Source organism: Hylobates moloch, unplaced genomic scaffold (assembly GCF_009828535.3).
Source record: "Hylobates moloch isolate HMO894 unplaced genomic scaffold, HMol_V3 SCAFFOLD_13, whole genome shotgun sequence".
NCBI classification, from domain to species: Eukaryota; Metazoa; Chordata; class Mammalia; order Primates; family Hylobatidae; genus Hylobates; species Hylobates moloch.
Genome location: NW_026652288.1, coordinates 27,624,001 through 27,649,208, shown reverse-complemented (window position 1 = coordinate 27,649,208; position 25,208 = coordinate 27,624,001). Strand labels below are relative to the sequence as shown.

Here is a 25,208-nt window from a genome sequence, read left to right as displayed (position 1 = left end):
ATGTAACATGGATGAATCTCAAAAACATAATGCTGAATGAAAGAGGCCATATACCAAAAACTACATAATATATTATTCCATTTATATAAAATTCTAAACAGGCAAAACTGTTTCAGTTTTAGAGAAATGATAAGGCTCAGGGTTAAGAGGAAGGTGGTGGAGGGGACCGATTTGTGTGGGGAAGGAAATGTTCTATACCTTTAGGGAATGGAAATGTTCTTTATCTTCACTGTGGTGTGGTTTTAAGTGTTTACCATTGCCAAAACACACAGAACTGTACACTTAAAGTGGGTACATTTTATTATATGTAAATTATACTACCTCAATAAAGTTGATATTAAAGAGTGGGATATAAATTTTGACCTCAGAGTTATTGTGTCGATAAAATAAAAAATGTATATAAATAAGCCTAACCATAAAATGCCCAATAAGTTAATTTAGTAATCATATCAGTCATTTTTAATAAACTATAATCAGTACCAAAGACAGATTATATATAATACATAGCTATAATTAAACTGACTTTATAAATTTAAATTAATAATATTAGTTGCTATTCCTAATATATTTCTTCTAACCCATGAATTCCAAGAAAATAAAATATTCTAAAACTCCAAGACAAAGGAATCCTGAATATCTAAGGAGAATGTCTAATCCAGAAAATTAGCACTCTTTACTTGCCTTTCAATGAGCATTTTGTAGAACATTCACTAAATCAAAGGTGACCTGCCTCCATAATTTGCCTCTAAAAATACCTTAAATGCTAGATAATAACAATCTTTAAGTAAATGAATCTTTTTAAAAGACAAAAATAAAAGTAAAATTATGCCTCTCAGCATGATGCAAAATACTAAGTCCCTAGACAGCGTCCAACTTTTTACTTAGCTCAACTGTTGCAAGTCATAGTAAAAATGGTTAACTGCTACTCTCCTTGCAAGCATTCTTGCAGACTGAAGAGAACTGGTCTAGGGAGTCTCCTAAATAGAGAGCATTTCCCATTAGAGTGGCAGGTTTCTGAGCGCGAATGAAAAACCAAATACATCACAAGACAGGATATTTTATTATTTCCTTGGTTTGTCCTGCTAAAGCCAAAACAGTGTGGCAAAAGCAGAAGCAGGAAAGGAAGGCAGGGTATTTGGGAAGTATAATGGGCAAATCAGTCTTGCAGAGCAGCTTTCTGACTTGGCTTGTTGTTAGCTGAGCTCCAACTGGGAGGCTGGAATGTCACACTGTGACTGGCCTTGAATGCCAAGCTGAGAGATTCAGTCCACTAAAATACTGAAGGGGAAGTGGAAGCAGAAAGATTACTTGGTTAACATTTTCCAAACAGATTATTTTAAATAGTACAAGAAATTTTAAATAAAATAACATCGTCATCCCAACAAAAATGCCAACAGCTATAGTCACAACGGCCAGCTTTTGGACCTAGTGGCCAAGGTTCAAAATGTATGGTATGGGCAAGGTGCAGTGGCTCACGCCTGCAGTCCCAACACTTTGGGAGGCCACAGTGGAAGGATAGCTTGAGCCTAGGAGTTCAAGATCACCTGGGCAATGAAGTGAAACCGAAACCCCGTCTCTACAAAAAAATGGTGATGCACACCTATAGTCCCAGCTACTTGGGAGGCTGAGGGTGTTGGATCACTTGAGCCAGTGAGGTCAGAGCTGCAGTGAGCTATAATGTACTCTAGGCTGGGCCACAAAGCAAGACCCTGTCTTAATAAATAAATAAATAAATAATTTTTTTAAGAAAGAATAAGTAAAACAGTTGTTATCAGGTGGACTGCCAACAATATTTCACTTAGATTGGGTTGGTAGGCAGGCTATGAAACAATTAAAGAACAACCTATTACATTACGAAACCAAGGCCAGGTGCAATGGCTCATGCCTGTAATCCCAGCACTTCAGGAGGCTGAGGCAGGTGGACTGCTTGAGCCCAGGAGTTCAGACCAGCCTGGGTAATGTGGCATAAAACTGTCCCTACAAAAAAAAAAAAAAATGCAAAAATGAGCGGGTGTGGTGATGTGCACCTGTAGTACCAGATATTTGGGAGGCTGAGGTGGAAGAATTGCTTGAGCCAGGGAGGCAGAGGTTGCTGTGAGTCATGATCACGCCACTGTGCTCCAGGCTGGGTGACGTGGCGAGACCCTGTCTCAAAAAAATATATATAAAATAAAATAAAATAAAATAAATAAAATCGCACAGTATAACAAAGAAAAGAAAGTGCAAAATTCTTATAGATGAGATAAATCAATAAAGTCTCAATATCTATTTCAGCTGATGCAACAACAAACTTCGCAACACCACTGGGTCCTCCAGGCGCCATCAGTTTGGTTATCAGTTTCTATTTGATAGTCATCCATGCCAAGCCCCACAGTGACTCTGCATTGTGCTACATAAGTAATGAGCAGCATTCTCAGTTTACTAAGCTGATCACCTAGAACAAATTATTATGTAATAGATCTGAGATGGGGAAGCATTGTGTTAAAACACACACAAGCACACACACACACAAAAGCAGCAGCCAAAGCACTCAAGGAGACAAAGATCAAAAATGAAGTTGAATTTCAGGTAGATTCATTAAAGTAGAAGCTCCAGAACATTATGTGCAATGTTTCTGTAAAAATCTATGAGTCTGTTTGGCCACTATTTAATTAAATCGTACATTCCATTTAAGTAACAGTTCTGAAACTGTTCTCATTTTGTTTTAATCATTCTCAAAAAATATATATTTAAATCTAGTGATATAGTATGGAATCCTTAAAAATGAACAGTAATTTTGTACTGCTTCTCTGAGGACATGGAAGATAATGTGTTATCCGTATCATAATTGATTTTTTTCTGACTTTTTCCTCTGAAAGGAAAAGTGTATCAACTTCAAAACCTTTGGGTATTTCTTGACATGACTTCTTCACTCTGTCACAAATAGCTTTGAATATCCATCATTCTTCCCAGATGATAAACAACTATATTGCTCTGTTTTTTTTTTTTTTTGAGACAGAGCCTTGCACTGTCACCCGGGCTGGTGTGCAGTGCTGCGATCTCGGCTAGCTGCAACCTCCGCCTCCCGTATTCAAGTGATTCTCCTGACTCAGCCTCCTGAGCAGCTAGGATAACAGGCACCCACCACCACACCCAGCTAATCTTTTGTATTTTTAGTAGAGACAGGGTTTCACTATGTTGGCCAGGCAACTCCTGACCTTGTGATCTGCCCGCCTCGGCCTCCCAAAGTGCTGGGATTACAGGCGTGAGCCACCGCACCTGGCTGCTCTATTGTTAAAGACAAAAAAAATGTCTACATTTTCATTTGGAAATTCTTTAGAAAGAATTCCTGCAACAGGGTAATAGATACCTTTCTGGGTATCTGCCAGCCTATGCTTATCTTATCTTGTGTTAAAACTGACCTCTACTAATCAGGTTGATAATACATGACCCAGAAATCCTGGCCATATAACTTGATCACAAGTGGTCACTTGGCCCAAGCTGCCAATCAGATCCTCTCTCCCAGGAATTTAAACTCAATGACAACCTCTCTGGTGGCCTTGAATTGAGTCCTCATGCAGGGGCTCAGGAAGTCATTTCTACCTAATGTGGAGAGAAACAGAAGTCAGGGGTTGGTTGGGGTGGAGGGGCGGTTAGAATATAGTGACAATGTAATATGTTGCAGGAGAAAGACACAAACATGGACACAGATGATGACTGGCTACTATGTCTACCAGCCTTCCAGTTCCTGATTCTAGTCCCTGAGAACCTGGCTATCCTTTCTGCCCTTGGGCATCATAGGCTTTACTTGATTCCTTACAAAGACAAATAAATTCTTCAATTTATGTTAGTTCCAATGGGTTTCTTATAACAAAACAGCCCCTGATTAAAATAAATTGTTTAAACCACAGATAATTTCAAAGGTAAAACCAGTGTTAGCAAACTACCAATGTTAGCAAACTGTTTGATTTACTAGCCACAGACTTGCTCAATATAACTTACAATATTTCAATAATCCCTCTTCAAAGTTGCATAAACAGCATTATTCAAAGAACTGGCAGAATTAAGTTCTGTCACTTCCTATCAAACCTCATCATTGTCAGATCCAAAGAATGAACACGGCTCATTCTTTCCACAAACATTTATTAAAACTCTCTAAATGCCAGACACTCAACTAGAGATTGGGAATAAAGTATGAGCAAACAGCCTCACTCTTTGCCCTATTTAAATACGGTACACAAAAATACAAATGCAATAATTTCTTCTAGAGTTAATTGCTACAGAGTATGACTAGGATGGCTATTTTTACAAATAGGTGTTTATATGACACTCATGGCTCTTTTTATGTGAATAGCTGCTATAGCTGGAAAATTTTCAACCATTTCAGTTGCACCATCTTGGACCTTAACGTGTATTTCATTCAAATCAATCTTGATCACTGAAGATTCACATTTCCAATATCATTTAAGTAACAGAATATGTTGCAGGAGGAGTTGTGTCTTCTGCAATTGTGAGATTCAAGGACTTCTCTTTACTTAAGATATCCTTTGACATTTTTCAATAGAATCTTATACAAATTGGCAACTCTTTTACTGGCCAACAATTGTCTCTTCACAGTAAAAGACCCGAGGAAACAATAATATCATTCCTAATGTACTATAATCTTCTGATCTTTTTTATTTCAATTATTTAACTTTGAATTGGGATAATTCTGTAAGAATCAATTAGTGAGTAGAAATATGCCCTCTCTCATCTCTCATTCTCATTCTCATTAACTGCACAGTTTCCTTTATTTACAATGAAACAGATTTACAGTACTATTTTCCAATACATAAAATATTTTGAAATATAAGTTTAGTTACATGCTATTTTCATTAATCTGATTGCAGAGGGCAGAGTAAAATATATAAAGATAAAATTGATTCAGACTCCAAATCTGCAAATAACTGTACATTCTTCCTGTTTTCTGAATTAAGAGCAATGTTCCAATTACAAATTCCTTGTATAATAAATAACTTCTAAAGATCAAATTTCTGTTGGCAAAAGGCTGATACAAGTAACAGAATGCCACATTCTTTATAATACATACTTCAACCAACGAAAATCTGAACACTAAAGATTCATTAATTTATGTATGCATGCATTCATTCTATTTCTTCAACAAATATTTAATTGAATATCTTTACTGTGCTAGAGACTAAAGGTTTAATCTAATAAACACAGTCTCCATCTCTAACTTTATTGAGCTTAAGTTATGAAATAAAATTACTGTAAGTTCCAGTAAATTACTGAATACTTTGATTCAGCGTTGGTTAGAACTATAGTTTAAACTAGCCAAGCGCAGTGGCTCACGCCTGTAATCCCAGCACTTTGGGAGGCCGAGGTGGGCGGATCACTAGGTCAAGAGATCAAGACCATCCTAGCCAACATGGTGAAACCCTGTCTCTACCAAAAATACAAAAATTAGCTGGGCATGGTGGCCAATACCTGTAGTCCCAGCTACTCAGGAGGCTGAGACAGGAGAAACACTTGAACCCAGGAGGTGGAGGTTGAAGTGAGCCAAGATCGCTCCATTGCACTCCAGCCTGGTGCTAGAGCAAGACTTGGTCTCAAATAAATAAATAAATAACTATAGTTTAAACCATACACCAGAAGTTTTCAATGAGATTTAATGAGAAACTTTAGATTTAAAAAATTGTTTATATAAAAATGTCAAGACTGCAAAGCACTGAGTTAGCCATTACCCTTTGCTTGGAAAGAAAAAGGAGAAGGTTAGAGAATATTTAACTATTATTTACCATAGAATATAATTTAAATCTATACTTACTCATTTTCCTCTTACAATATAATTAGGTTTCCTTAGAGGTCTGTTACTTTAAAAAGGCAAAAAGCTGGCCGAGCACGGTGGCTCACGTCTGTAATCCCAGCACTTTGGGAGGCTGAGGTGGGCGGATCACAAGGTCAGGAGTTCAAGACCAGCCTGGCCAATATGGTGAAACCGTGTCTCTACTAAAAATACAAAAATTAGCTGGGTGTGGTGGCACGTGCCTGTAGTCCCAGCTACTTGGGAGGCTGAGGCAGGAGAATCACTTGAACCCAGGAGGCAGAGGTTGCAGTGAGCTGAGACCGTGCCACTGCATTCCAGCCTGGGAGACAGAGTGAGACTCTGTCTCAAAAAAAAAAAAAGGCAAAGAGCTTTTCTGTTTGCTGTGATAGTTATCTTACAAGAGTTTATAAAACTATACAACCTTTCAATTAAGTGTGTTTGTATTAGAAAACTACATTTGTTAAAATGTGTGTTGCTGAGAATTGTGTTTGTTCGTCTAAAGATGAATATTATGTTGGTTGTAGGAGGCTGAATTCTATCACAAATATTGTGGTAATTAAACACTATGACCTTACTGACCTTGTATAGAATAGATTTAAGGTTGCTAAAAATAATGCAAAGCCCAGAAATAAAACCACGCTTCTACAGCCAACTGATTTTTGACAAAGGTGCCAAGAACACACATTGGAGAAAGGACAGTCTCTTCAATAAATGGTGTTGGGAAAACTACATATCCACATGAAGAGGAGTAACACTAGCCCTTATCTTTCATCATATACAAAAATCAACTCAAAAAGGATTAAAGAGTTAAATGTAAGATCGGAAACTATGAAACTACTAGAAGAAAACATAGGAAAAATGCCTCATCACAACTGGTCTCAGTAAGAATTTTTTGGATAAGCTCTCAAAAATACAGAAAACAAAAGCAAAAATATATAGATTACATCAAACTAAAACGCTTCTGCACATCAAAGGAAACAATCAACAGACTGAAGAGACAACCTACAGAATGGGAGAAAATACTTGCAAATTATACATCTAACAAGAGGTTAATATGCAGAATATATAAAGAATTCAAGCCCCTAAATAGAAAAAGAAAATAATCCAATTAAAAATGAGTAAAAGACCTAAAGAGACATTTTTCAAAAGACATACAAATGGTCAACCAGTATATGAAAAAATGTTCAACATCGCTAATTATCAGGGAAATGCAAATCAAAACCACAATGAGATATCATCTCACTCCAGTTATACAATGGCTACAGTCAGCTCTCTATCCATGGGTTCCACATCCATGCATGCAACAAACCAGTTGATGAAAAATATTTAAAAAACAGGCTGGGTGCAGTGGCTCGTGCCTGTAATTCCAGCACTTTGGGAGGCCAAAGCAGGCAGATCTCTTGAGGTCAGGAATTTGAGACCAGCCTGGCCAACATGGTGAAACCCTGTCTCTAAAAACAAAAATTCAAAAAACAAACTGCATCTGAACTGAACATTTACAGACTTTTGTCATTATTCCCTGAACAATACCATATCACAGCTATCTACATAGAATTTACATTGTATTAGGCATTATAAGGAATCTAAAGATGATTTAAAGTACAAACATAAGGCAAAGATATTCTGGGTTTGGTTCCAGACCAATGCAATAAAGCGAGTGTCACAATAAAGCAAAGTCATATAAACTTTTTGGTTTCCCAGTGCATATAAGAGTTATGTTTACTATACTATAGTCTATTAAGTGTGTAATAGCATTATGTCTAAAATAAAATGATAATACCTGATTTTAAAATACTGTATTGCGGCCGGACACGGTGGCTCACTCCTGTAATCCCAGCACTTTGGGAGGCCAAGGTGGGTGGATCACCTGAGGTCAGGAGTTCAAGACCAGCCTGGCTAATATGGTGAAGCCCCGTCTCTACTAAAAATATAAAAATTAACCGGGTCATGGTGGCGTGCACCTGTAATCCCAGCTACTCAGGAGGCTGAGGCAGAAGAATCACCCGAACCTGGGAGACAGAAGTTGTAGTGAGCTAAGATCGCACCACTGCACTCCAGCCTGGGAGACAGAGCGAGACCCTGTCTCAAAACAAAAATACACAAAAATAAAAATACAAATAAGAATAAAATACTGAATTGCTAAAAAATGCTAACAATGATCTCAGCCTCCAGCAAGTCACAATCTCTTTGCTACTGCAGGGTCCTGCCTCGATGCTGATGGCTCCTGACTGATTAGGGTGGTAGTTGCCTGAAGGGTGGCATGGCTATGGCAATTTCTTAAAATAAGACAACAATGAAGTCTGCCACATTAATTGACTTTTCCCTTCAGGAAAAATTTCTCTATAGCACAAGATACTGTCCGATAGAATTGTACTCACAGTAGAACTTCTTTCAAAACTGGAGTCAATCCTCTCAAACCCTGGCGAAGCTTTATCAACTAAGTTTATGAAATATTCCAAAGCCTTTGTTGTCATTTCAACAATGTTCACGGCATCTTAACCAGAAGTAGATTCCATCTCAAGAAACCACTTTCTTTGCTCATCTGCAAGAAGCAACCTTCTTCATCAGTACAAGTTTTACCATGGTATTGTAGCAATTCAGTCACATTCTCAGGATCCACTTCTAATTCTAATTCTCTTGCTATTTCCAACACATCTCAAGTGACGAGGTGCATTGTCAATGAGCAATAATATTTTGAAAGGAATCATTTTTTCTGAGCAGTAGTTCTCAACAGTGGCTTTCAGTAAACCGTGTTGTAAACAGATGATTGTTATTCTACTGTAGAACACAGGCAGTTAGATTTAGCATAATTCTTATGGGCCTTAGGATTTTTAGAATGATAAATGATCCTTGGCTTCAAATTAGTCACCAGCTGCCTTTGTCCCTAACCAGAAACTCAGTCTATCCTTTGAGGCCAGGCATTGCCTTCTTAACTATGACAGTCCTAGATGGCATCTTCTTCCAACATAAGGCTGTTCCATCTACACTAACAATCTGTTCCTAAGTGTAGCACTTCATCAATGATCTTAGCTAGATCTGGATTACTTACTGCATCTTCTATATGAGCACTTGCTGCTTCACCTTGCACTTCTGTGTGATAGAAATGGCCTCTCTTCTTAAATCTCATGAACCAACCTCTGCTAGCTTCAAATTTTCTTCTGCAGCTTCTTCACTTCTCTCAATATTCTTAGAATTGAAGAGAATTAGGACTTGTTCTTGATTAGGCTTTGGCTTAAGGGAATGTTGTGGCTGGTTTGATGTTTCATTCAAACACTAAAACTTTCTCCATATCAGCAATAATTTTTTCACTGTCTTATAATTCATGTGTTTCCTAGAGCAGCACTTCTAATTTCCTTCAAGAAATTTTTCTTTGCATTCACAACATGGTTAACTGTTTGGCCAAGAGGCCTAGCTTTCAGCCTGTCTCAGCTTTCAACATGCCTTCCTCACTAAACTTCATCATTTCTAGCTTTTGATTTAAAGTGAGAGGTGTGGGACTCTTCACTTGAACACTTAGAGGACACTGCAAGGTTACTAACTGGCCTAATTTCAAGACTGCTGTGTCTCAGGGAATAAGGAGGCCCAAGAAGAGGGAGAAAGGAAAAAGGATGATCAGTACAGCAATCAGAACATACACATTTATTGATTAAATTCACTATCTTATATGTGTATGTATGTTATGGCATCTCAACACAATGACAATAGTAACATTCAAGATTCAACAATCACAGATCACCATAACAGAATAATAATGAAAAAGTATGTGGAAATGCTTCATGATTTAGAAAGCAAAAATTTTTAAGTTTAAAAAAATAATTAAAAAGTTTGAAATGGTATAAAAATTACCAAAATGTGACACAAAGGCATGAAATAAGCACACGCTTTGGGGAAATGGCCCTGATAAACTTGCTCAACACAGAATTGCCACAAACCATCAATCAATTTGAAAAACAAAAAATCCTTGTTGAAGCACAATAAAATGAGGTTTGCCTGTACACAGGAAGATGGGCATAGGTTATATGTGAATACTATGCCCTTTTATATCAGGGACTTGCACAGGACGTCTTGGAACCAATCCCCCATGGATATTGAGGGATAACTGTATTATTAAAAGGACAAAAGATCTGGGCATGGTGGTGTGTGCCTGTAGTCTCAGCTACTTAGCAGGCTGACGCAGGAAGAACACTTGAGCCCAGGAGTTCAAGTCCAGCCTGGGCAACATAGCAAGACTCTGTCTCAAAAAAAAAAAAAAAACAACAAGCCAGGCGCAGTGGCTCATGACTGTAATCCCAGCACTTTGGGAAGCTGAAGCAGGCAGATGACGAGGTCAAGAGATCGAGATCATCCTGGCCAACATGGTGAAACCCTGTCTCTAATAAAAATACAAAAATTATCCGGGCGTGGTGGTGGGCACCTGTAGTTCCAGCTACTCCAGAGGCTGAGGCAGGAGAATTGCTTGAACCCGGGAGGTGGAGGTTGCAGTGAGCCAAGATCGCATGTGTGTGTGTATATATATGTGTATATGTATATGTATATATATATATATGTATATGTATATATATATGTATGTGTATATATGTATATGTATATATATGTATATACATATATAACATACACATATATATACACATACATATATATGTTATTTTTTTAAAAAAAAACCTCATCTTTCTAATTCTATGAACTTTTATAAACATAGTTTCCATGATCAATTACCTTTTCCTTTTATTTGGCTGTGAGCTGCTTAACACCAGAATCTTGAATCATTTTAGCATAAGAATTGCCATTATATAATGTTTACTTGTTATTTATTTATTATAGAGCATACTGTGGGCTAAATTAAGTCCCCAATGTATAATGATGATATCCAACAATAATTTACTAGAATATAATTATGTTATATGATGAGTGACAGTCCTAATACACTAATCACAAATGTTATTAAAGGTTTCCCATGAAGAGCTTATAGTAATGAGAGTATATACAGTATCAGCAAATGCTTCCTAACATAAACCCATGTTACTAGAAAGATGCCTGTGAAGTCATTTATTTTTGTCTCAAGACTGTGGACTGACCACACACACTTATTTCTTCTCTAAGACCCACTCTCCAATCCCATTAAATGATAGTGAATACAGAAAGATAAAATCCCAAACAACAGAAAGATGAAGAGGAAGGGAGGAGAGTAGTTAATCAGTAGATGAGAAAGTTTAGCAAATTGCTAGAGACAGAATGCAGATGGAAGTGTAGTACTTGACAAGGTAGGGCAGAGGAAAGCTTTGACCTGTAATAATGTGAGGAAGAGGCCACTGATGAGGAGGAAGCCATTTGTCCTAGTAAACCCATAAACGTTTGTAGTTATCCAGGGTAAGGGGAGGCAAGAATGAGACACAGGGCTAAGAACAGGAAGAGTAAGCAAAAGCTCCTCACGGAATAGCCTATATACCTACCACCCGAAAATGACAGGGTGACCAGGTATGTATCCCCAGGTATTCAATGAAGAAATAGAACAAACTATGTGAGGAGAGCTAGAACAGTTGACTCACATCTGGCCCATCATTCATCCACACATTCCATAAGCCTTGCTCACCTACTCAGAAGTCCCAATCAGTATTTTACTGTCTATCTTAAACAGAAATAAATACCTTTTATTTGAAGAAAACCTATAGAATAAAAGAGGGAAAAATATGATAAACAAAAATATAATCCCTAGGAAAAATTAAAATAATTCAGATAACAGAAGAAAACATTTTTTTAAAAAATCTCTAAATTTTATTCTTTGAAGGATTTTAAAGGACCTATATTCATAAAATAAGAACAAGATGCTGAGAATGAGAAACAGTGTAAGAAAGAGTTCTTAGAAATTAAGATACCTAATTGTGACTGTAGTAATAAAAAATTATCAGATGGGCTAAAGGAAAGGCAGAAGGGTGGAAAGAGGAATAGAATCTGAGCAAGTTATCTGAGAATGGGTTCCAGCAAGATAAGTAGGTAACCCGTTTATCAAGAAATCATTCTACAAAACATAGAATCTACAATACATAGATTCTACAAAACAAGGTCAAATTCAAAAGAGTAATAAAGGCACATCTCACAGTGATAATTATGCAGGAAGAGGCCTCCAGAGCCATCATTCAAGCAATTTATAGACAAGGCACAGAAGACAACTACAGATTTAGAACGGACAGTAAGTTATCAATCTTGAAAATGCAAAAGGAAAATAACCAAAGACAAAAGCTGGGAGGTGAAGGAAGAGGAATTGAAGGAAGGGCAGGGGCTAATATATTCATCTTATAAAATGCAGAGGCAAAAGACACAGTATCTATGGTTAATGTAAAACTAAAGAGCATACTACCGTAAGTATTCACCATTCTTGCATAGAGATTGTCCTTAAGTAGTAACAAAGCTAACTGTTACCAGGTACTTACTAAGAATTCTTAGGGGTTATTCATTAACTGTGTAATACAATGTCTAAAGTGATCCATTAAAAAAAGTAAGTAAAAATTTTTAAGCTACAGGGTAACCAACACAGGAACTAATAATGGTGATAAAATTACATTAAGAAGGAAAAGAAAAAAGAGTTCAGGGGTATGGGGAAAATAGGCTGATGCTTCATGTATCAGCACAGGAAGTCAAAAGATAACAATGTCTAAAACTGATAAGGCAAGAAACAGAGGCAAAAGTACATTATTTAAAGATATGGAGATCATCCCCAGAGAGCTAAACTGAAAATTTTTAGAACCTGCAAGTGATTCTCTCAGGAAACTGGACTGGGAGAGAAGACTACTGGTTTCATGTATCAAAAAATTCCAGTACTTTTACATTTTTAACCACATGAATTATTTACTTTGATCATTTCTTTTAAATTTAGTTAATAATTTTTTCAAAAAAAAAGTAGCAGTCGAATCTGTGCTACTACTTCAGACAGGTAAAATTATTTTATATTTTAATGGTTTCCAGAAAATGGTCTAATAATGCAAGGCTGACAAGTCAGCATGTCCAACATTTCTCATTTAATCTTGCATTTGATAAATTAGTATCAAGTGATTCTACAGAATATAGTACTAAGAATACAAAATACTATATAGAGACATGGCTCCTCCCTGGCATGCAACGGTAAAACACACTGGTCCAATGGCCAAAAAGCGGTTTACCCATCTGTTCCGTGTTTAATATCCATGTTCTTTATTTTTCTTTTTAGGAACAGAAAAACTTTAATAGGCTGTTCACCACAAGAATAGGTTGAAGAGAGAAAATTCCTGGTGAGATTACCAACACTAACCAACCGAAGCCACTGTGATTTCCACACTAGGCTAGAGGTTCAGTATTGGTAACAGTGACAGAGAAAAGCTGATACAGCCTAGATGGCTGCTGTAGCTGATGGGCTGAGTCCAATGACAGATCTTCCATACTATCCATCCAAGATCAAAAACTTGTGGTCCAGGAACTCAAGCCAGCCCACAGACACATTCAGTTTAGCCTGCATAATACTGGCCGACACCATGTTTTTAATTTTGGAAAAGTAGCAACATCTAAAACTGACAGAATTCAGGTAAAACTTCAGACGTCCACCTTCTCTCAACAAATCATTAAAGGTAACTCCCCTTAAGTGACAGGGTGTCCCAATTTGTCACACCTAGCCTGTTTCCCTTACTATATTACCAATCTAGCCCTTGTAGACCATTTGTATCTCTGATCCTTGCTATAAAGGATATAACATGTTGATATGCCTAAGCCATGCCAAGAGTTTTTGAGGTAGGACTCTTAACACTTTGGTAACAACAGGAGATAGATCAGTGACAAGTCGTGGTGCAGCGGTTCCACAGGGGGGTTAGCAGCAGTGATGGACAGCAGCCACTCCTACCTAAAAACTGTTTCTAAATGGCCAGGTATTCTAAAGCAGTGGACTCTTTATTGAGCATTACGTAAAAGCCGCCTATAGAGAAAAAAACACATAAAAATTACCAGGCATGACTAAATATTAGGAATTTCTGTGCATGCCTATTTAACCACAACTTATTCCCTGCCAACTGCCTTACTTTTAATCAAACTAGAATTGAATGGCAGATAAGAAAAGTGGTAAATGCTAGTGAACAATATCTTAGGAGATAACAACTAACAGCCGGAAATGAAAACTAAAGCACAAAGTCCAATAGCTGACACTGTAACCTACATTTTGAGTAAAATAGTCATCATTTACTTACATTTTAATGTCTCTCCAGCATATGGTATGTGCAGTTTAAATCGGTCACAGTTGGGCCCAGGAGTCAATGATGTGCAGCTTTAAAAAATGCAGAAACAGAAGAAAGAAAAGATTTTTTAAAAACAAACTTTAAAAACCCACATGTTTATGATACTAAACAAAACAGGATCTTTATACAGAACAGATTAAAACACTGGCTTACAGAACAAAATAAAAGTCTTTAATAGTCACGGAAGCCAAGACATGAAGACTCGTCCTAAAACAAATAATTCATTTATTTCACAATAAAACTTACATGTGTTTTAACAACAAACATCAACAGTGTGCTTCAACTATTTTTCTCAAAGAGGCATATCTCGACTTTTAAAATTAGGTATATTATCCAAAACACATGTCTATTCTTATGCCAAGAACTGTAAAATAAGAATAGTTTTATGATCATATTTTAAATATGGACTCTTAGCTTTCATTCTGTTAGTGCAAAAAAGAGCCCACTTTTAGCCTTTTTCTGGTACCAGATGGTTTTCTTTCCTTCCACAAAGGTACAGTGCTTCCTTCAGATTTGGCACACCATAACTTTCATCTGCAGGAAAGCACAATGTATACTCAATTTCAAGTAAAACGCAAATTTAAAAGGTGGGGGGTAGTTACCCAGGTCTCAACAATTTGGTATTTTCTTTTTGTTTTGTTTTTCAAGACAAGGTCTCACTCTGTAGCCCAGGCTGGAGTGCAGTGGTGCAATCTCTGCTCACTGCAGCCTCAATGTCTCAGGCTCAAGCTCCTCCCACTTCAGCTTCCCAAGCAGCTGGGACCACAGGTGCACACCACCACACCTGGCTTTTTTTTTTTTTTCTTTAAGAGAGAAAGTCTCACTATGTTACCCAGGGTGGTCTCGAACTCCTGGGCTCAAGTGATCCTCCTCCCACCTAGCCTCCCAAAGTGTCAGGATTACAGGTGTGAGCCACTGCACCTGGCCTGGTTTTTTTTTTAATCTATTATTTCACAAGGTTATACAATGTTTCTTGCTCTTCACAGATTTGCTGTACAAGATAATTTATTATCTTAGAAGTCATAAGTTCAACTGCATAACAGCTGCATAGGCTTCATAAGTTAATAAAATATTAATATGAAGTCAATTGAGAAAGTAATATGTCTTCATTTTGTTTTAAAAAGATGAGAGTTTTAATTTACAAACGAAAGCAAGGAGGCTAATTTTCTTTCATAATTCCAAAACTGGCTGTGAAGCAATTCTAAAAAAGAACCTATAAAAGTAATTTAATGGATGGATGCATAGTTGAAATAAATGTACAATTTCCCTACATGGCAACTTGGAAGGGCAAGAGTCATTTAAAAATAAATTCAAAAAATTTTGGCTTTAAGTAACTCAGACCCCACGTTAGAGATTTACTATTACTTTTTCCCAAAACGATTTGAATGTGAAAGAGAAAAGAACCAGACAGTGGCCAGGCGCACTGGCTCACACCTGTAATCCTAGCACTTTAGGAGGCCAAGGCAGGCAAATCACTGGAGGTCAGGAGTTCAAGACCAGCCTGGCCAACATGGCGAAACCACATCTTTACTAAAAATTCAAAAATTAGGCCAGGCGCAGTGGCTCACACCTGTAATCCCAGCCCTTTGGGAGGCTGAGGCAGGCGGATCACAAGGTCACGAGATGGAGACCATCCTGGCCAACATGGTGAAACCCTGTCTGTACTAAAAATACAAAAATTAGCTGGGCATGGTGGCACCCACCTGTAGTCCCAGCTACTCACTCGGGAGGCTAACTCAGGTGAATTGCTTGAACCTGGGAGGCAGAGGCTGCAGTGAGCCAAGATCCCACCACTGTACTCCAGCCTGGGCACAGAGCAAGACTCCACCTCAAAAAAAAAAAAAAAAAAAAAAAACAGAAACTTTAACAAGGATATGTTTAACATAAATCACTAAGTTGATTATTCCTCATTATCTTCTGGGGTCAATAAAAATACCAGTTTATAAACTAAACAACTAAGTTGCACCAGCAATTGAATGGTAACCAATTTTTATATTTCACAGGTTTTAAGAATACTTTCTCGTTTTCCTTTCAATATAAAAAAATTCCTCAGAGTACATTTTAGAGGCATCATATTTCCCTTTTAGTATAATCTTTTCTACCCCACCACACAGTAGTTATTTTACAAGACTATAGAAAACCCATAAATTCTAGCATTATGAAGTATAATCTAATGATGGTAATGAGCATCATGTCATTATGAGCATGCTGTTATGAGCCCTATAAGCAACACTAAGATTTTTCTTTTTCTATTGCATTCAACTGCAATGCTTTAAATTTATGAAAAACACCATTCACAATCAAGGATCTTTTTGGGGCTTGGGGATCAAATTATCTAACTACATAGCTTAAATACTGAAGTTAGTAGTAGTACAGGAAATCCTCAGGATTAACCTGATTCCAGTTTGTTTGAATAACTCACTCCTCCTTCAATGACAAATTGTTTTTTTCCCGAATGGTTACACTCATTGTTGGGCCGCACTTTTTACTTTAACCAGAACTGGTTAAGTGTTTTTGTGCCCTGCCATGTCACCTTCCTCCCTTACTACATCAACAGCTGCTTCCAGCAACCTCAGTGTATTAAAAGGTACATTTCTAAGGGGGATAGGAAGAGATTTGTTAAAGGATACAAAATTATAGCAAGATAAGAGGAATATGTTCTAATGTACTATACCACTGTAGATGACTAGAGTTAACAATAATAAATAGTTTCAAATAGCTAGAAGGAGGATATTGACTGTTTCCATCACAAATCAATGATAAATGTTTGAGATGAGGATATGCTAATTACCCTGATCTTATTACTATACACTATATGTATCAAAACATCATTATGTACCCCATAAATATGTACAATTCCTATGTGCTAACAAATTATAATTCTATGAAGAAAAAAGTATATTTCTCTATCTCTGTGTTTCATTCACTGATTTTTTTCATTTAGATAAGATTTATCAAGCATTGCTCTAGGTGTTAGGATTATAGGATGGACGAGACAGAGAAGATCTACGGTCTCATGGTACTTAAATTCTAGTGAGGGAAGAAGAAAATGATAAACAAGAGACAAACACATAAAGATGGTTTAGGATTGCTAAATGCTATGAGGAAAATAAAACAGGGTGCTGCACTGAAGCAAGAGCTACTTTACACTGGAATATCAAAGAGGACCTCTGTAGGAGGTGAAATCCGAAAACTGAATAACACAAAGGGGCCCACCATGCCAAGTTCTGGGAAAGAGCATTCCAGGCAGAGGAAACAGCTGGTGCAAAGGTGTGAAGGCAAGAACCAGCTTGGTACATCTGGGGAAGAAATCTTGATATATCTGGGCAATGCGGCTGGAGCACAGTAAATGAGAGAGAGAAGAGCAAAAGATTAGGACACAGTAAATGAGGGAGAGAGGGGCAAAAGCAAGGGATAGATCACACCGGACCTGCAAGTGGTTGCAATTCATTCAGCTTTTATGCCAAGCATAAAGGAGAGTTTTGAGCAGAAGAGTAAAAACATCTACGTTTTTAAAAGATCACTTTGTCTACTGTATAGAAAAAAAAAAGACCACAAGAGATAAAATGAACACAGCCAGACCAGGGAGGAGACCATTTTAGTCAAGAAAGATGATGGAGCAAAACCAACATGCATTTATAGATGGTATCACCTACTTCTCTGCTATCTACAGAGATCCTTGCCTGTCCATTTTCTAGCTCTGGTGCAGTGACAATGCTGCTGCTTCAGTAAACATTCACTTCACAGTCTTCAGTGAGGAGACAGTGTTCTGTGACGGGGGGCTGAGCAGAGTGTAGCCCACCTGGCAGATAAGGCCCACACTCAGGCGCATGAGAGCAAGAACGGTGCTAGAAAGGAATGAACATGGTCACAGAGGGCAGAGACCATTCCCCTCAGCCTCTCACCTTCAGTCATGGAGAGGAGTGTTTCAGGGTGTGGTTATCCACCTGGAATGGGATGAGGAGCTCTGCTGCCCAAAGTCTCTACTATTTAAGGAAAGACATCGCTATAAGGAACAGGGATTGCAAACCTCTAAGAGTTGTAGGAAGGCCAGGGCAGCTGGGAGCAATGTGGATGAGTCTTGTGTTTACCCCTCAGGGATGCTACTGGTCTCACCAGGTTTCTCAATCTTCACTGGGACTGAAAACCCAATGCAGGTAGGATAATAATAATAATAATAATAATAATAATAATAACCACTTTAGATCTGAAAAAAGAAAGAAAGATGATGGATCCTTGGACTAGGGTAACAGCAGTGGAGACGAGACAAATAGATTTATTGAATAAGACTTACTAGAAAAGGAGCATGTTTAGGGAAAAGGAAATGGAGAGTTTAAAGTGTGAGATGATAGCCAAATCTTCTATGGAAACAGTCAGGCTAATGGGTGGGCTAGCCAATATATAAGGGCCACTAAAACGCCACAGAAAAGATAGAAGAAAAATTTACAAAACCTCACCTTAGTGTTTTATGATATTGGAAAGATCACTTACTTTCCAATATCATAAGTGGGAATGGGGGACAGGGGTATGAAGAGTAATACTTCTCAAAAGCACACTCAAGTCAAAATTATAATCTCCAGTTAGCTGCAGGGATTCTGCTTTGCTGAAAGGAATCTACAAACGTGGGGCCAAGAGCCAAAGTGCTCAAGGCAACAGAGGAAAGCTGCCATTAGTAGGTCTCTTTCTCCTAAGTGGCACTCAGCTTGTCTTCCAATGAAATGTTGGGCAAATCATTTAAGATATGTTACATTCTATCTTCTTATATTACCTAGGATAAATAGGTTTATAGGAAACAAGCCAATGCCATGTACCTCAAGTTTCTTCTAAGATTAAACTAAAATGTTTCCTCTTCTTAAGTTACCTCTGTCTAAAATTGGTTTGGTCATGTTCTTTAATTTACTGTGAAAATTCAAGCTGCACAAGAGGAGGGTGCTCATTTTTCCGTTAATCAAAAAAGAGCATAGGGGCAGGGTGCGGTGGCTCACGCCTGTAATCCCAACAACTTCGGGAGGCTGAGGCAGGCAGATCACCCGAGGTGAGGAGTTCAAGACCAGCCTGGCCAACATGGTGAAACCCCATCTTTATTAAAAATACAAAAATTAGCCGGGTGTGGTGGTGCATGCCTGTAGTCCCAGCTACTAGGGAGGCTGAGGAAGGAGAATCGCTTGAACCTAGGATACGGAGGTTGCAGTGAGCTGAGATCATGCCTCTGCACTCCAGCCTGGGCAACAGAGCGAGACTCTATTAAAAAAAAAAAAAAAAAAAAAAAGAGCATGGGTTTAAAAGAGCTTTCCTCTGTTGCCTTGAGGAGTTTGACTCTTGACCCCAAATCTGTATATTCCTCTCAGCAAAACAGAAGGCCTGCAGCTAACTAGAGATTACCATTTTGACTTGATTGTGCTTTTGGGGAGTATTACCCACTCCCGTCCCCACTTCAAGTAAATGATCTTTCCAATGTCATATAGCACTAAGGGGAGCTTTGGTAAATTCTAAACCCATGGTAATGTTTAAAAAGCTTTAAAAATACATGGAAATACTGTGATTCCACTTATGGAAAAAGGATACTTGTAAGTATGTATATCTACACACATAGACAGATTTCAGAAGGAGAGTAACCAAAATGTGGCCGGATTTGAAACGATTTTTACAACATTCTTCTAATTACCTTTCTGCGTTTTTTTGTTTTTTTTTTGAAACAAGGTCTTGCTGTCACCCAAGCTGGAGTACAGTGGTGCAATCACAGCTCACTGAAGCTTCAAACTCCCGAGCTCAGGCGATCCTCCCACATCAGCCTCTCAGGTAGCTGGGACCACAAGCGCATGCCACCACACTTGGCTAATTTTCTGCATTTTTAATAGAGGCAAGGTTTCACCATGTTGCCCAGGCTGGTCTCAAACTCCTGGAATTAAGCGATCCTCCTGCCTCAGCCTCCCAAAGAGCTGGGATTATAGGCATGAGCCACTGCACCCAGCTACTTTCTGCATTGCTTTGATTTTTATAATGAACATGAACTATGAACTATTTTACTATTATAATTTTTTTAGGAGACAGTGTCTTGCTCTAGAGCCCAGGCTGGAGTGCAGTGGCATAATTATAACTCACTGCAGCCTTGAACATCTGGGCTCAAGGAATCCTCCCACCTCAGTCTTCCAAGTAGCTGGGACTACAGGTGCACCACCACACTCAGCTAAATTTTTTTTTTTCTTTTTGAGACAGGGTCTCAGGGCTTTTCCCAGGCTGGTCTCGAATTCCTGACCTCAAGCAATCTTCCCGCCTCAGCCTCCCAAAGTCTGGGATTATAGGCATGAGCCACGGTTCTTGGACACAATTATAAAATATTTTAAGGCTAAATACAACCCTTTTCTATTTGACTAAGAAGGCCTGATTTTATCTTTTTCTTTTAAAGTACTTCACTCCTTCTCAGAAGTACAGAATTCAGGGTGATATACTGATGAACAGTCTTCAAGTAAAGCATATGAAAGTCTTTATACTGTGATATCACGAAACTTCACATTTCTAACATTTATTATCTTTCACAGTTTCTTTGGGTTGGAATTTGGGAATGGCTTGGCTGGGCAGTTCTAGCTTAAGGTCTCCCATGAAGCTACTGTCATAAATCAGTAACAGATAACTAATACAGCAGGGAAATTCGCTCATCTAGAAAGCCATTTCCTTATACAAGTATGAAAAAGCTAGTAAAGAAAAAGCTACTGGCTACATTAAAATTATATTTATAGAATGGCAACTTGTCCTCACACGTAGTTAGAGCCAAGGTTGAAAAAGCCAATATTCCAAATTGAATCACTTTTAATTTAAAAATTATTTTTAAATGATTTTAAAATTGCTGACAGTTAAGTATAATTTCAAATTTGTCTCTCAACTATATTTCATCAGTGTTTACTGTGTGTCTGGCACTAAGTGCTAGGAATATAGCAGTAACAAGAACAAAAAACATATCTTGGTGTTAGAGTACAGAAAGGATTTTGGATAAAAACTATGCTGTAAAAATGTATCTTTTACCAATTTCAAATTACCTAAATATACCAGGAATGCACTATTTTAAAGTTTAACATGTGGGTGAACAAAGGGAGTTAAATTCACATTATACAGATTATGAAAGTGGGAATTATCAAGCGGGAATTCTTGATAGCATCAAAGGAGGTAGTTTAATCTAGTACTTTATTTCAGAGATGGCAGTTAATCATTGACGCAATAAAATGCTGAGCGTAAGAACCTTCGCACATTCTCATCTGTTGAGTCTCTTATTTTACATTTAATCACATGACTCCCAGTATTATTTGTCTATTTTTCTCATTGTGGCTTGTTTTCCCAACTAGATCATAAGATTCTAGTATCAAGCGCTATGTTACACTCTTTTTTAAGTACGTCCTAGTATAGCACCTAGCACAGTGCTAAGTATCCAGCACTGATGAAATTTTAACATATTACTAACACTCATAAACTAAGCTCAAGAACTGTCATTTTACAGATGATGACATCAAAGAGCAAAGGGTCTCACTGGCACTCTGGGATTGGAAACCACTTCCAGGACACTCTAACCATATCTTAGTCTCCATGGCCTAGGCATCTTTAAATCTCCAGTGTCTAGCACTGATATCCAGGAGGTGAACACTCCAACAACTATGTGTGAGGATAAAGGTTTGCTGAATGAATGCATATATCTTGACTCCTAGTGTTGTACTCTTTTCATGATTAAAAACAACAACAACAAAAAAAGACTGTTGATTTAACTGGAATTGGGATGATGTGCTCATCCTCACCTCCAAGAAAGGCAAAAGTGTGATTATTTGTGGAAGGTCTTCCCTTTGAAGAACTGTACACACAACTCAGAATTTAAACTTTAAGTTATTACCTATAATTATTATATTTCCACAATAAACAAATAACAGCAGCTAATATTTGTCGGGCATTTACTAACGTGGCAGGCACTATTCTAAGTTCTTTAATTATATTAAACTATTTAAACTTACAGGAACCTTCCAAGATAGGTGCTGTTATTACCTCCAATTTATAGATGAGGGCACTGAGGCACGTAGATGCTCATGTAACTTGCTAGTGAGTGACAGAGCTGGGATCCAAACCCAGGATGTCTGCCTCCATGGCCCACTTTCTTAATTACTACATTAAACCAGCTCTCAATAATTTAAGAGAAAACCATCAGATTAATGAGATATCTTATGATTAGTGATTTATAAATCATAATTAGTGACTTATAAAGATTTATAACTATAAATCTTATAATTGGTGAACTATGTTTTCAACAAATGATATTTTATTAAGTACCTAGAAAAATGAGAAGTAAAAGATGACAAAATATTGCCAAAAAGAAGTTCTATTACATGTGTTCTAATGAAAAGAAAATTATTTATCAGTAATAAGTATAAAAACTGTAAACACATAAATCAAGGCTACAAGAGAGGGAACAAGCCCCCTGTAACTTGATGACACAGACTCTACAATGATGACACTGTTCACTGATTTAGCAAACTCTTTATATAAATAAACTGTAAGTAAATAATGAAAGGTAAATTTGGATTTGACTCCTCTTTAAATTATCATTTGTTCCTAGTTACTGAGATCCAACTCAAATGTTAAGGTTTCACTATAAAAAATAAAAGTAGGCAAATTTTACTATACTTTATAGGCTTTTTAGTGACAGCCAAGAACTAATCTAGATTAACAAAGCTATATGAAGATATTCTACAACCTTTAAAACACTAGCAGTTTTAAAATAATGCAAAATATAAGAAAATATATTCTTTCTGGCTTAATAGGGCTAACCCTGTTTTTTGACACACTGTCTGGAAAAAATAATGACTTAGACCATTTCTATTCTTCAAGCCACCTAAAAAGAACAAAGTAGATGAGTCCAGGGTTCCTTCCCTGAGTCTACGTCAGTTTCCTTTACCCTGACTATTAATTTACCATTTGGCATGTGTCCTACATAGCTTCCTGTTTTCTTGATAGTGACGTTTGTGCTAAACCAACAATATTTAACATCAGCTGAGAAGGAAGTCTTCAACTTTGGCAACCTAAAATAACAAGTGACTCTCAAATAAAATATGCTCAAAGATCAATAACTGCCTTTTAAAAAAAAAGTCACATATTACAATAAATTACTGTTAACTAATATTAACTACATTTTCATCTTTTAGAATTTATTTTCTCTGAATTAAATCTAACATCAATTACTCAGTTTCAAAAATTATCATGGTTTCTAGACTGGATGCAGCAGTAAAGAAGCTGGAAGACTGACAAAGGGTACCTTCACATCTATCTAAATAATCTAAAACATGGGCATTTTATCTGCAAAGGCATCTGAACTGGTTCATGGAATCTTACATATTCAGCCTTGAAAGGGCTATAATTATACCTCATCTGACTGGCCAGACCAAATCCACAAGGTCAAGTCTTAGACCTTTTTACAAGCAAAAAGGACAAATTAAAATTGGTAAAAGAAGACAAAATTGCATTCAGATAGATTTTCTACGTTGATTTTCAGGGGAATGGGGCTATGCATTTGATGACATATGATATTCTTGATACATCAAGTACATTCTATCTCTAAAGCCTAAAAACTATGGCTAGACCCTACTAGAAAAAATGATACATTTAATTCTTAGCATAGGATTCCAAAATGCCATCACCAAAATAAGTGACTCAGCCCAGAATGTTTTAAAAATTACAAAATTAAAATATTCAAGAAAATGTGTTTGCCAGTTCATGTGGCGTCAACTGTTATTCTCAGCTTCTATGCCATATCTCCATTTATAAATGATAAACTTCAACTCTACTTTAGAGTAGGAAGTATTTTTAAATGTTGGTAGGTGTCCCTATAACAAAAATGTGGTTTAAATTACAATATGGTTTCAGTAGGAATGATGGGCTCACATACTGTTTTTAACAGCTAACTAGGAGCGGGGAAAAAAATCCTTTAACTTTTTCAGATAGATGCTTAGCTTATTAATTTTCAACCTTTCTTCTTTTCTAATATGTGCATTTAAGTAACTCTGCTAAGAGAGTAAGAGGAAATTGATAGGATTATCTCAATAAGTACAAGTGTTTGATAAAATTAAACATCCATTCATAATTTTAAAAGCTCTCTATAAACTGGGATAAAAGGGAACTTCCTTAATCTGATCAAGGTTAACTATAAAAAACTTGAAGCAACATCATACTTATAAACAAAACGTTAAAATTTTTTTCTTTGAGATAGAGGATGAGACAAGAATACCAACTCTCATCACTTTAATTCAACATTGTACTGGAGGTCCTAGCCAGGATGGAGGAAATAAGGAGTATAAAAATTGGAAAGAAGAAATAGAACTTACTTTTTTGCAGAAAATGTGACTGTGAACATAGAAAATTTTGTAAATGTTCATATTCACTATTGGAATTAATATGTGGGTTTAGCAAAGTTGTTAGAGCATACGTAGAAGTCAACTGTATTTCCATATACCATCAACCGTCAGAAAATAAAACTTTTAGAAAGATGCCATCGAAAATAATATCAAATGATCAAATATACAGAAATAAATGTTACCATAGATGTGCAAGATCTCTACGCAGAAAGCTATTATTAAGAAGAAAATAAGGAAACAAATAAATGAACAGAGATATCATGTTCATGGATTAAAAGACTCATAATGAGGCCGGGCACAGTGGCTCATGCCTGTAATCTTAGCACGTTAGGAGCCAAGTCAGGCGGATCACTTGAGCTCAAAAGTTTAAGACCAGCCTGGGCAACATGGAGAAACCCCGTCTCTACAAAAAATACCAAAAAGTTAGTGGGCATGGTGGCATGTGCCTGTAGTACCAGCTACTTGGGAGTCTGAGGTGGGAGGGTCGCCTGAGCCAGGGAGGTCGAGGCTGCAGTGAGCCATGATCACATCACTGCACTCCAGCCTGAGCCACGGAGTGAGACCCTGTCTCAAAAAAAAAAAGACTCATAATGAAAAGTTGTCAGTTCTCCCTAAATTGATCTGCAATCTGAAAGGCAGATTCTAAAATACAAATGGAATGCCAAGAACCTAGAATAGATTGGATTATCTTGAAGAAGAAAAACCTGATAGGATTATTTACAATAAACAAAAGGTAGAAGCAATCCAGTGTCCATCCATGGATGAATG

At 37.3% G+C, this 25,208-nt stretch overlaps 1 protein-coding gene across 10 annotated transcripts in view; it reads right to left on the bottom strand.

The window, feature by feature from the left end:
* The window catches only part of BABAM2 (BRISC and BRCA1 A complex member 2), a 576,872-nt gene that overhangs the window by 403,107 nt on the left and 148,557 nt on the right, over window positions 1-25,208 (bottom strand). For all 10 annotated transcript variants that reach the window (XM_032172579.2, XM_032172582.2, XM_032172577.2 and 7 more), the window contains one exon: window positions 14,011-14,087. In XM_032172579.2, coding sequence (XP_032028470.1) covers window positions 14,011-14,087 — 77 coding nt within the window. The remainder of the gene's footprint in view (window positions 1-14,010; window positions 14,088-25,208) is intronic.